Below are 13,337 nucleotides of genomic sequence, written 5' to 3' on the forward strand. Positions count from 1 at the left end.
AAACAAAATATCAATAAAAACATATTAAATAAATAAAACAGTATACATAAAATTCTTTTTTTTTTTAATTATTTTTCCCTTTTTTGATTTTAGACAGAGAGGGAGGGAGAGGGAGATAGAAACATCGATGAGAGAGAACATCGACTGGCTGCCTCCTGCATGTCCCCACTGGCGATCGGGCCCACAACCTAAGCATGTGTCCTGACTGGGAATCAAACTGGTGACCTTTTGGTGCATAGGTTGACACTCAACCACTGAGACACACTGGCCAGACTACATAGAATTCTTAAATGACAGGTCCCTTGTTTTCCTGACCAACCTCCCTGGAGCCCAACTCCACTGATTCTGAGCAGAGTACCGCTGATGCGTCTCAGTGTGAGCTCCCCAAGAGCAGGGCTATTCCTGCCCACCCCAAAATCCTGCCACCTAAATATCAAAACTGACAGGAGCAGGCCTGGCCCAGCAGGTTGCCTATCTCACCTTCGAGGAAGGTGGCACTCTCTTGGATGTAGGCCCCCAGCTGCTCAAAAATGCCATTGATCTTCTTCTTGGCAGTGACAAAGTGCTTGAGTGGGGAAGCATTCACCTCAGCCATGTGTCTCTTATCCTTCTTGACTGTGACAATGGAGTTGCATCGAGAGAAGAACAGGGACATCGCGCTGTAAGAGAAGACAATGTGAGTGAACCCAGGAACCCCCAACTCAGGGTGTTCTGCTAGGAGTATGGCAGGGTGCTGCAGGGGAAACTGAGACCAGCAGCAGGATCCACTGAGAACACGGCCCTCCAGGACCACAGCAGGGCCGGTGGAGCACGAGCCGCATCTCAAGAGTAGAAAAGGACCTCTCAGGACACGAGGGCCAGGCTCCCGGTCACACAGCATGGACACTCAAACCCTGGAGTCAGGCCCCGAGTTCCAGCCTAGCACTGGCTGATCTTTGCTTGTCCAACAGTGACCGGCCCTGCCCTGCCCACCTCAGAGAGATGGGGAGGAAGCGAGAGGTGACCACACAGAAGCGCCCCTGTGTGTCTCAGGCAGAAATGCACGGCCCAGATCTCCCTACTCCCTACACGCCGCACACCTGCGCCAAAGCGATGCTCAAGGTCAGTGACCCCCACAGCTCTCCCCTGGCCACGGGGCCGTCCAGCTTCTGAGGGCCCTACTTTCTAACAGATTTTGTTTCTGTTTTTGGGGGGCCGTGGGGGACACAAGGAAGGATAATTCTCAAGGGAGAGGTCTATAATTTACTTAAAAACATTTACTGGCCCTGGCCAGCTTTGCTCAGTGGTCTGCACACGGCTTGCACATGGAAGAGTCGTGGGCTCTATCCCTGATCAAGGGCACATACCTCAGTTGCAGGTTCAGTCCCCGGCCCAAGTGGGGGTCTTGTGGGAGGCAACCAATTGATGTGTCCTCTCTCTCATCCACCTCCCTCCCTTCCACTCTATCTAAAAATCAGTGGAGCCCGGCCGGTGTGGCTCAGTGGATTAAACATCGCCCCATAGATTGTGAGGTCCCAGTTTGATTCCCGGTCAGGGGACATGCCTGGGTTGCGGGCTCAATCCCCAGTAGGGAACGTGCAGGAGGCAGCCAATTGATGTTTCTCTCTCACATCGATGTTTATCTCTCTCTCTCTGTTCCTCCCTCTCTAAAAAATCAGTAAAAACATATTTAAAAATCAATGGAAAAATATCCTTGGGTGACATTTACTGGTCTCCCTCATTATCAGCGTGTGCACAGTGGAGAATGTGGAAACTAAAGGTAAAAACCACAACCCCACTGCGAATAAAAGAGGGGCTATGCAGTAACTGACAAGCTCAGGGGCCGAAAACCACCTCACAGGATGACCTGAGGACAAATTCCTAACTGGGCAGGTCATGGTGGGCAGCCACACCTCAGGCCTATAACTTCCTAAGTAAAAGATTAATCTTTGCTTTACCCTTGTTAATGCCAGAGTAATCCTCTTTCAGACTCCTCAGAGGAGTGACCACCCTCATGGCAGCACTATCGTGTCCCAATACCCTCTCTACTTCCTGTAAATGTTGCACGTTAACTACTCTGTACCCACCAGTGTAAAGAAGTATGCCTCTCTCCGCTTTACTTCGTACCCAGTCAGGGCATCCGGCTCTGCTTTCCCCGCCCCCTGGTCTACTGCCAGTGGGTTGCGTGCATCATTCCCCGTTCCCTCCTTTACTGCAAATGCATGAGAAGAACTGCAAAACTGCCGTTGTCCATAGCATTTCTCAAGCAGCATTTTCTCAGTCTCGCTTCCGGGCATGTCCTTAGTTTGGCTCTAATAAACTCGTAAAACATCTCTATAGGTTTGGAAGTTCTTACGTGGACACCACCACGATAAGCACTGTCAACATTCATCAGCACAGCCTGTGTGGGTAGTGCTCCTGCTCTCACTCAATCACACCTGATCCTCAGCGCCATTTCTTTCCAGACAACAATGATGTATTAGGGGCCGCGAGACCTGACTCCAAACTCCTAGAGATCTTTGGCTAAGGTCAAAAGGGGCAGAAAGACCAGAGAAGGTGGCACCCAGATGTGGTTGGGAATCTCTGGTCCCAAAAGTAGACTGCTCCTCAGAGATCCCACTACACAGAGGTACTACACCAGCAGAGCCGTCAGACCCTGGGAAGTCGAAGGAAAAATGCTCCTCCAAGGATGAGTTGTCGTGCGCAGCTGTGTGGGTACGTCTGGCTCTACCCATCCCAACACCTGGCACATTCCTGTCCACCCTCCCTCTCCAGCAGCCCTGATCACCCAGACCAAGCACTCGCTCGCTCTATCTGGGAAAGGAGAAGGCACTGCTCATGAGTAAGCATATATGAGAAACCTCCAAAGGGTGCCAAAGGATGTTGAGTAAATTACTGAGAAGCAGAAAGAATGTCTATAAAAAGTATATTTAGCATAATAACTGAGAACTAGTTCTTAGGAACTAACCATCCCAAAGAGTGGGCAGAAAGACGGGCAGAACCACAGGGAAATGGGAACCCACATGCTTTGCCTAGAGCTACAAATATTTTGCACTGTTAATGGTCTCCGGGGAGATAAAAGTGACTGTATGTCCATTTCTACCTTCCTCCTCAGCTATGGGAGAGAACTGCTTAGCACGGAGGCACATGTCAAGGGCTTAAATAAGAGACAGCAGAAGTCCGAGAAGGGACACTGGGAAGAAACACCACCGGCTCCTCCGAAGGAAGAAAGGAGAGCACACTGACAGCAGGCTTGCTGTGGCCCAGTCCCAACGGTCCGAGAAACAGGAATGCACACAAGCAAGAGGAACGGGATCTGAGGTGGGCGTGATGCAGCGTTGTAGATGACAGACTCTAGAACAGCAACTGGGTTCAAATGCTTGGTCTGATTCTGGGCTATATAAACTTGAGCACATTATATAACCTCAGAGCCCTGGATTCTTCACGGGTACGACAAGCATGATACCACAGACTGAGAAGACTAGGAAGGATGAAGGTAGCTTTAAGATAGCTTTACAGGGCCCTGGCCAGGGTCCTGTGGGAGGCAGCCAAACTATGGGTCTCTCTCACATTGATGTTTCTCTTTCTCTCTCTCTCTCATCCCCCACCCCCTCCATCTGAAGATATTTGGAAAAATATCCTCCGGTGAGGATTAAAAAAGAAAAAACTTAAGATAGTTTTACATGTTATAAAGCAACAGGAACAAACTCCACCAGCAAGATCACAACGCCCAGCCTTCAGGGAAGGGTGGATGACTCCCAGAATACACCCACAGCTCCCCCACCTGCTGCCATGAGGACAGAGTCAACAGGCTTGCTCAGGGGCGAGGTCACTAGTGTTCAGCCCCAAAAGTGACTTGCTTGCAGGCAGCAAGTTCCCTGAGACCAGCTGGGCTTTTAGAAGCAAATGCTTTATTATTATTATTATTTTTTTATCCTCACCCGAGGACATTTTTCCATTTTTTGTTCAGATAGAGCGGGAGGGAGAGAGAGGAAGAGAGAGAGAGAGAAACATCGATGTGAAGGGACACATCGAGTGGCTGCCACCCGCACGACCAACCAGGGCCGGGGACAAACTGCAACCGAGGTACGTGCCCTTAGCGGGAACCGAACCCGAGTCTCTCTGTACCGCAGGCCGACGAGAAGCAAGTGCTTTAAAGTTCTGGTCACTGTTTGCAACCCCAATGGATATGAAACCAAAAGTGTGAAGTGTTCAAAGGCATTCACGCTAGTAAAAGTTGAGTGGTTCGAAGTTGAGGTCTCCTGGGATTTCAGCTTGTCCAGGAACTGACCTGTTCTCACCATCCCCCAGCCTGCAGCTGCACGCCCATGCCCCATATGTGGAAACTCTCACGTGGAACCTCCAACCCCCCCAAACTGATTTCTCTGGCTCTGAGATTCCATGTTTGTGCTACACATTCTGCTTTCAGCCTGAAATCCTCGTTCCTTTTCCACTGACTCCTACTGTCCTTCTAGACCCAACTCCAGTGTCACCCCCTCCATGAAGCCTTCCCTGACATCTCCCATGGAGGATATACCACCTTACCAGACGTTTTGGTTTATTACAGCACTGTCTCCCTGTCTAGTCTTGAGCTTCTATAAAGCCAGTTTCTGACACAGAGCAGTGACCTGTTTCCATTCTACTTTCCTCCACAACTGTGAGACACGGTCTGAGTTACTGAATGCCTCTTATGGGGAATACCTTCTTACCCTTCCATCCCTGGAACACCCCAATCTACTTTTTCCTTAAAAAGCAGCTTTTGACTGAGCATCTATTTGTTAGTATTTGGGGCTCAGTGAAGCAAGAGCTGAACAATCCTTTCAAATTCCAGGATTTAACCATTCCAAACAGCAAGCTGGACATGCAGAGGTGCACAAACAAACCAAAGTTGCAAAATATATGCACACAAGTCGAGATAGGGCCCCTACTATCTCGGGGCTTCGCCCGCTGGCTTCCTAGCCTTCCAGAGTGGTGGGAGGCGGCTCGGTTCCTGTTGTTCTGGAAAGTCCTGATAGTCCCCACTTCACCACAGGGCTCACCGCAGGCATGTGGGGCCTGTCCTCCAGGCACAGCGGGGCCAGAGTCCGCTCCAGTGTCAGCTATACACTATACACTACGCTTAAAGATGTTTTGACTGCTGCAAAGTATTCTCAAGGTCATGGTTTCAGATAGTTTAGGAAAACTTTTCCCAAAGTGCAGTACACAGCACTCTAGTGCACCCAACGTGCCATGAAGAGTCAGCTGCACCACGCTGTATGCTTCAGACCCCTCCACCGGAGCACATGAGCCAGCCAAGGCTTGAGGAAGCAAGGCCTGTTATAAAGACACGAGTTTAACTGTACTTGATGCAGCCTTCCCCACATTTACCTGAAGAAACCTCCTTCCATGTAACAGTTTTTAAAATCCTGAGGATTACACTTTGGGAAAAGCCTCTTTCACCCTGGTAGTCTCCCCTTTCCCTACGCAAGGAACTGCTGGGGGAACAATATTAACAGATTGTTACTGTCCTGGCCGTGGCTCAGTTGGCTGGAGCACTGTCCCATACACTGAAAGGTGGTGAGTTCAATTCTCAGTCAGGGCACACACCCAGGTTCCGGGTTTGATCCCCAGTCAGGGTGCATATGGGAGGTAACCGATCAATGTGCCCCTCTCACATCAATGTTTCTCTCTCTCTGCCTCTCCCTGGCTCTCTCTCAAATCAATAAAAAAAAACAGATTGCTATGAATATCAACCTAAGATCAGAACCAAAGACCAGAACCAAATCCAATACTAAACCAAAACTATTAGCACCAAACAAAACCATTAGCTATCAAAAGCTCTGCCTCAACTTAGGTCGTTAGTAGAGAAGTATTAGGCGTCTTGGGTGTAGGGAAAGCAGTAGCAAAATTCACTGCAAGGTGTTTGGAGCCAAGCACAGTCCCTGGATCCACAGCACCTCCTTACCCAGATTTATGTGCAGCAGCTCCTAGCAGGGAAAAAAAAATGGATCCACAGGTCGTCTGCTCGCACAACTGGAACAGAGGAGAAGCTGAGAAATTGAAACAAAAGAGTATACAGGGTAAAGGGGACAGAGCTAACTCTTGGAAGAGCTACGATAAGGAGCCAACCTCTGCTAGGCAGAGAGCAGGAGGAGGGTGGAGCCAGCACAGCAGAGAAAAAACAAGGAAGACGAATTCTTCAGAGAGCCCAGCTACTTCTGAACTGTCAACCTTTAAACAGGTTCGCTCAGCAAACAGTGAAATCCTCCATGGAAATAGAAAGGAGTTAGTTTTTCAACACACGATGACAAACTCCAGCTCTTTGCAAAGATGACCCCATCCAAGAGACTTGCAGAGCACACCCCATTCCACTCAACCCAGATCCAGAGTACCAGTTGTCACAGCCACCACTTACTTTTTGGATGGTGCAAGACTTTCACCGGGTGGGCATCATGGACATGGCTGAGTCAGAAAGCCAGAAAGTATCCCAGTTCTCCTCTGTCCTGTCTCAGATGGAGGTTGGCTACTGATTGTGTTAACTCCACCAATTCCAACTTTGGAAAGAAAATAGGACATGTCAACCGACAGCAAAAGAAACAAAACGAAAACTGCTGTGCAAAACATGTCTAATCAAGTATAAAGCTAAACAAAGTCATCCCTGAGGGAGGCTTACTCATTGAGGTATGGGGTGATATGTGAAGTGCCCTGCGGAAAAACACAACACACAGGTGTGGGGACAGTCATGGGTGTGCACAAACACACATCCAGTCATGTGACTGAGAGCCATGTGCTGGCGAGAGGGAAGGGCTCTGGTGGAGGCAGATCCAGAGAGGGGAGAGAAGAGGAGGGAGCAGAACCAAGACAAGGACTGGGCTTGAGGGCTGGGGAACTGAGGACCAGAGACAGAAGGGTAGGGATCAGGAAGAGAAGTGGAACTTGGTGAAAGCCTCCGTGTGCCACATGCTGTAGAATGTCTAATGCTCAATCTACGGGGCAAACAGAATACTTAAAAGGTTCAAAGGCTGCCAGTTAAGTGGCGAAGCTGAGGACTGAGATACCACCGCCCACTGACTCACCTGTTTTCAATTATGTGAGAAAGGCAATAAGCAGAGCCCTTTCTGGGAGGAGGGGAAGAGAGAAGATAGAGAAGTTAAAGAAAGAGGGCAATGAAGGATTTACAAGTGAGGGGAATGAGCAGTTTTTGGCTTCCTGCACCCAAACAGCTAATATTCGGCATTTTCTGCGGGCCCTCTTTGCGAGCGCTAGGCCTGGAGTGAAGGATGGGTAAAAAGACAGTCCCTGCCCTCCAGGTGCTTACTGTCCAGTTTGACGTCAAACAGGTAAAGAGACAACCAAACAGACAACCGTACGAAAGTGTCCAAAGTAGGGGAGGCCAGCGGGCTGAGTAAAGCTGGCTATGGTAAAGGCTAAGAAATGTATAAAGGGCAGGGGAGTGAATGTGGCCAAGAGCTTGGAAAGGCGGGGGCGACGAGGAGCCTCAGGAGACCCCACCCCGAGTCCCGCCCCCCTCTTCTTAGGGCCGAGGGCCGGGCGGCGAGGCTGGAGCGTGCGGACGCCTGCCCGCCCGGACCCGGAACCTCAGGGTCCCCACATCCCATCTGAGAGCCCCCGGCATCCCTCGCCGGGCTGCTCAGGACTCGCCGGGCTGGGCCGAGCCCGTTCCCACCGCCCCGGCGCGCTCGCCCTCTCACCTTCACCTTCCCGGCCTCACGGCGGCCATCATGGCGCTAACGTCACCAGCAAGCGCCAGCCCCAGGAGAGGCGGGAGGAGGAGGAAGGACGCGCGCGTCACCTGCCGCCGCAGGTTTGCCGCTCTGGCTTGGGTGAGTCGTTGGACTCGGAGCTCCGCTGGCTGGACCCTACCACTCTTTATGGGTCAGGGGTGCGCCTGCTCAGCGCCTGGGAGGCATCTCTGCCGGCTGCTTCACCGCCCCGGCGTCCCAAGCCGATGACGTAAGCCTCGGGACTCCCGCTGCCTCATGGGGGCTGTAGTTCCGCCAGGAGGCTGGATGGGCGGGGCCTCCAGCTGTCAAGGGGCAAAGAAAACAAGGGCGTGGATTAAAGGTTCCCGCTCTTTCGTTTGGTGGCCCAGAGCCTCATCCCAAGGCCACTGCTAGCTCTGGAACCTAAGCTTTCGTTTTGTAATTTTAGAGAAGGGCTCTCAAGAGAAAAACAGGAAGCCAGTGGGGCCTGCTGCCCTTCAATTGACTTTGAGAAGTAAGAACAGTAACAACAGTCATTGAGCTGGTACTTAACATACCCCATTTTATTTAACCTTTACAACAGTTCCAGGAGTCTCAGTCCCAGCTCACATATGGCAGATCACTGGGCCTCATTATGTGCCAGGCACTAGGATACAGCAATAAACTGGTCTCCTGATGGCCTCAGTCACAGAAGGGAAGGTTCAAGGCCTGGGCTCCCCAGTATGGCAGCCACCAGTCACATATGGCCTCCCAGCCCCTCGTGTGCGTTGAGATGTGCTGTAAGACTTAGTACCAAAAAAGTGTGTGAACGATCTCATTAATATTTTTATATTGCTTACGTGTTAAAGTTGTTAAAAGGGGGTTTTATAGAAAGTAACTTCGCCAGGTGATCTGAGCATAAATTCCTAACTGGGCTGGTCATAGTGGGTAGTCACACCCCAGGCATACAACTTCTTTACTAAAAGACTTATCTTTGCCTTAAGCAAGCCCTGTCCATTGTTTCTATTCATCTAGGTCAACACACTTTTGAAATGCCCTTTCAGATTCCTCAGTCATAAACTTAATTATTCTGTTATCCCATTCCCAAATTGCTTCCTCCCACTTGCACATTATCTTCCTTACATTCCCTCCTTAATGTCCAATGCATAAAAGAAGCTGCCAAACTGATTCTCTGGAGCATTTGAGGTCTTGCTCCTGACATGTCTTCAGTTTGGTTCAAATACTCTAAAAAAATTATCTACAGGATTGGACGTTTCTCATGTAGACTAAAATGATAATATAATGATAATAAAATGATAACATTTTGGATAAATTGACTTAAATAAAATATATTACTAAAACTAAGTTCACCTGTTTCTTTTTACTGTTTAAAATGTGGCTACAAAAAAACCTAATTTTACATAAGTGGCTTGCTGTGATATTGTGGCTTATAATGGGAAATATATATTTGGTCTTTGTCCACTGTACCTGGCACATAGTTCATGAAATCCTTAAAATTTTCTGTTTAAGAACCATAGGGGCAGTTCTTGTTATATTTACTTTTGTCCTCAGTTCCTGGAATAGCTCCAGGGCTATTCAGATAAAAGTGAAAGTGGTGCCTTTCCTTACTGGCAACAAGCCCCTTTCAACCATATCTGAGTTGATGTTAATGAGTGACTTCTGGAAAGCTTCTAAGGATGGGAGCTGGTTGTCAAGGGAACCAGTGATGTGATTAGAGGGTTGGAACTTTCAGTCTCACTACTCCCTCAGCCTCCTGGGAGCAGAGAGGAGCTGGCCATTGACTTGATCACTAATGGCCAATAATTTAATCAATCCTGCCTCGGTAATGAAGCCTCCATAAAAATCCTTGAATTATGGGGTTCAGAGAGCCTCCAAGTTGGCAAACCCTTGGAGGTGCTGGGAGGGTGGTACATTTGGATAGGATATGGAAACTCCCTTCCCACATACCTTGCCCTATGCATCTCTCCCATTTGGCTATTCCTAAAGTGTATCCTTTTATAATAAACTGGTAATCAGTTCCATGAGCCACTCTAGAAAACTAATCGAACCTGATGTAAAGGACAAACACATGACCTTGCCCCCTGGATTTTAAGGGAATGGCAAGAACTATCTGCTAATAGATAACCACTGCATGGTATAGATAACCATTGCTTTGTGTACACAGAAACTGATTGTTCCCTCAGGCATAACAGCTAACTGCAAATATCTGCTTCTGTATGTGCTTGCTTGCTTGCATACCCTTAACCCAAATTCCTTAAGGGGCTAAGACAACTATATAAGCAACCCACCCCCTGAGCTCCGGGCTGCTCTCTCCTCTGATGGGACCGTCGCCCTGTTCGGAGTCTGAGTCTGGTCTGTCTCGTTGGTCTACAACACTGAGGAGGGGGTCATGGGAATCTCTGATTTATAACTGGTCAGTGTGGGGAAATATAAATTTTTCCTCCTACTCTTCTACGTTCCTCTGGCTGGACTAGTAATCAAACATTTATAGGAGAAAAACGACCAAAGTTATTACATATGTACATACATGGGTTCCATAAGAATATGAGAGCCCCAGAACAGATGGGACAATTAAGGCTTGTATGCTATCGTGAGCTAAGGAGAAGGGTAGGAGGTGTCATTTAGGACTTCAAAGGGCAGGAAGGCAATTCAAGTGGAAATAGGAAGTGTTTGGTAAGTAAATGTTTGCTTCGTCATCTTTAACAATGTGACACAGAGAGGGCCCTTAACTTTGCTAGGTTCCTCCCTATCACACCCATTTCACATTAAACTCTAGTTATTGACGAAAATGCTCCCTTCCTGGCGCAGCTCTTCCATCTAAATTCTTTTTTTATTTATTTATTTATTTTTTTTAGAGAGGAAGAAAAAGAGAAGCATCAGTTCGTTGTTCCACTTATTTATACATTCATTAGTTGAAGCCTTGTATGTGCCCTGACGGGGGGATCAGACCCCCAACGTTGGCATATCTTGGATGATGCTCTAACCAACTGACCTACTGGGCCAGGCTAAAGTCTTTTAGTTAGCAGGTTAGGGGAAAGGTCAACGGTTCTTTCTGATCTTTTGTTTATTCACCCACTTAAAATAATCAGTATCCCAAAAGAGGTATTTTGGGTGGCAAGCTGCTTCCTCTCATGGGCCAGCAGCACAAGTGACAACCTGGATTTGTTATTAGCATTTGAATGGGGGCAGGGGCTGTCGCCTGGGACTGAGCCCTTAACTTGCTATCTCCAGATAGATAGTGTCCGAATTGAGTTAAATTTGGAGGACACCCTTTCCGCATCTGCTGAGAACTGGAGAATTATTGGTGTGAGGGCTACCCCACCCATTTGGTGATCAGGAGTTTCAGAAGGGGAGTACTGCGTGGAGCATAAAGGAAAACCATTGTTTTCTCTTCTGCTGGACAGCACTGGTCTGTAACCCTGGAAGAATCTTGCCACAAATAGCACAGGAAGCAAACTGGTACCTGCTGGATCTACCAGCTATCAGTTTCCCGTGAGGTTGGTCAGAGGAAGCTGTCCCAACCTACCGCCTGGAGTGAGCCAGTTGTCGGTGCTGAGTCAGACTCTGGACCTTGGGGCTGCAACCAGACGCTGCCTCAGGGTGTGGCCAGGCCTCTGGGGCGTGATTCACATCAGGCCTGGAACATGCCACCTTGTAGAGCCCGACGGCCTCCTCCTCCAAGCTCCCTGGCCTCCCCAAGGAGATGGTCCATTCTGGAAGGGCAGGAACCGAATTCCATTTCCTTTCCCTCTTCCGCAATCCTGCCCAAGGCCGGTGGAGGCCAGGAGGTCCTCCTTCCTGAACATGTGTCCTGTCCAGTCCCCCCTGCAAACTCTGGCCTCAGCCCTGGTCACCTGTCTGGATTGCTGCAGGAGCCTCAGACTCCGTCCCCAACCTCCTCTCTGGCCTCCACCCTGCACCCTGGGTGTTCCTCTGAAACAGCTTCAAGCTGGGAGGCCCTCAGTGGCAAGACTGTCCCAGTTTGGCTGCCAGTGTTACTGGGGAGGGGTGCAGGACAGGGGTAGCATGCACTTGCAGACCTTTCTCCTCTACGTTTCCTATTTCTATTTTGGACTTTTTTTTTAATCCTCACTTGAGGATATTTTTATATTTATCTTCAGAGTGGGAGGGAGAGAGACAGAGGGAGAGAAACATCGACATGAGAGAGACACATCGAGTGGTTGTCACCTGCACGACCCCAACCGGGGTGGGGACGAACCACAACCGAGGTATGTGACCTTGGCTGGAATCGAACCCGGGACCCTTTGGTCCACAGGTCGATGGCTCTAACCGCTGAGCCAAACTGGCCACGGCTATTTTGGACTTTTTCATGGTGGAGTGGAATTACCTTTGTAATCAGAAAAAGTTAAAAATACCCCTAACACACACACATACACACACACACACACACACACACACCCCTAAATATGCACAGATCAGCTCAGAATGGACACCCGAGAAACATTAGGCATGGCTGCTTCCGGGAAGAACTGGGCAGTCAGGGGTGAGAGATGAGAAAATGATTAAGATTTGTGCTCTTTGAATTTACCATGGACCAAATGACTCCAGTGAAATACTGGAGTCCACCGCCTCCTACATAAAGTATGCCTCTCCTTAGCCTGGGGAAATGGTCTTTGACAATCTGACCCCTTCCACCCTCTGTGCCTGGCTGGCTCCGGCAGCCTGACCTGGAGAGTCGGCCTAACAGAAACCTCCCCATCCAAGGCCTGCTGAAATGGCATCTGCTGTCGGGCTTCCGTCTCAGCACTACTGGGATTTGGGCCTTTGTTGGAGGGAGGAGCTGTCCTGTGCATTGTAGGATGTTTAGAGGCATCCCTGGCCTCTGCTTACTAGTACAGTAGCATTTCTCCCCCTTCCTGGCAGTAAAACCAAAAAGGCCTTCAGACATGGCCAAATGTCCCCTGGGGGGGGGGGGCAAATCACCCCTAGTTGAGAAGCACTGTGTTGACACAAGCCACCAGTCTGTCCTGCTCCCCACAGCAGTTCTGACCACTGTGTGGGATTTATCACACGGTCCACAGAGAACTGCACTTGGTTCTTTCTGCCCGGATTGCTGGTGCCTGGGGGCAGGGACCAGATTCCTGCTGAGATCATATTCAAATCCCCGTCCCTACCACTTACCGGAGACCTTAAGCCAAGGACCTGGCCTCTCTGAGCCTACATTTCCTCCTCTAGGAAAAGGAAACGACAGCTCCGCCCCGGCGGCAATGCCCAACGCAATGCCCAGCCCACAGCAAGGGATGGACAGATGCCAGCTTTCGTTACTGATAAATGCCCCGGGTTGATAGTGCCCCAAGAAGAGTCCTTCAGACTACGGCAGGAGCCACCAGCAGTTTGGAAGTTCTCTGTTCCCCGTATTCGTGCGTGCAGGAAGGGGTCAGCGAAGGTTCAGAGAGGAGCTGACACCTGATGCCCATGGTGACAGAGGGAGAAGCGTGCCCCAGGCAGCCGGTGCCTGGCTCACTGAACATAGGGGCTTGCAGGATAAACAAATGACACCAAGGTCCCTGCTTGTTTGGGAAACAGACCTGAGTCTCCTGACAGCCTTTCTTGCCAGTCCTGGGCTCCTGAAACCTCTCCTTGGCAGTCACTCACCCTGACACGCACACTCACCACCAGGCGTCTCCCACTCAG

At 49.7% G+C, this 13,337-nt stretch overlaps 1 protein-coding gene across 4 annotated transcripts in view; it reads right to left on the minus strand.

Moving 5' to 3' along the window:
* MFN2 (mitofusin 2) overlaps positions 1–7,731 on the minus strand; it is a 31,372-nt gene extending 23,641 nt beyond the window's left edge. For 2 of the 4 annotated variants that reach the window (XM_036255656.1, XM_036255653.1), the window contains exons 1-3: positions 7,671–7,731; positions 6,374–6,512; positions 481–659 (exon numbers count right to left, since the gene is read on the minus strand). In XM_036255656.1, the coding sequence (XP_036111549.1) occupies positions 481–655 (175 nt within the window). In that variant the 5' untranslated portion in view covers positions 656–659; positions 6,374–6,512; positions 7,671–7,731. Of the gene's footprint in view, positions 1–480; positions 660–5,923; positions 6,009–6,373; positions 6,513–7,034; positions 7,168–7,670 lie in introns of those variants that run through there. The other 2 variants (XM_036255654.1, XM_036255655.1) reach the window with 2 other exon arrangements.
* Between the last annotated feature and the right edge of the window lie 5,606 nt (positions 7,732–13,337).

This window comes from Molossus molossus, unplaced genomic scaffold (genome assembly GCF_014108415.1).
Source record: "Molossus molossus isolate mMolMol1 unplaced genomic scaffold, mMolMol1.p scaffold_m16_p_12, whole genome shotgun sequence".
Lineage (NCBI taxonomy): Eukaryota > Metazoa > Chordata > Mammalia > Chiroptera > Molossidae > Molossus > Molossus molossus.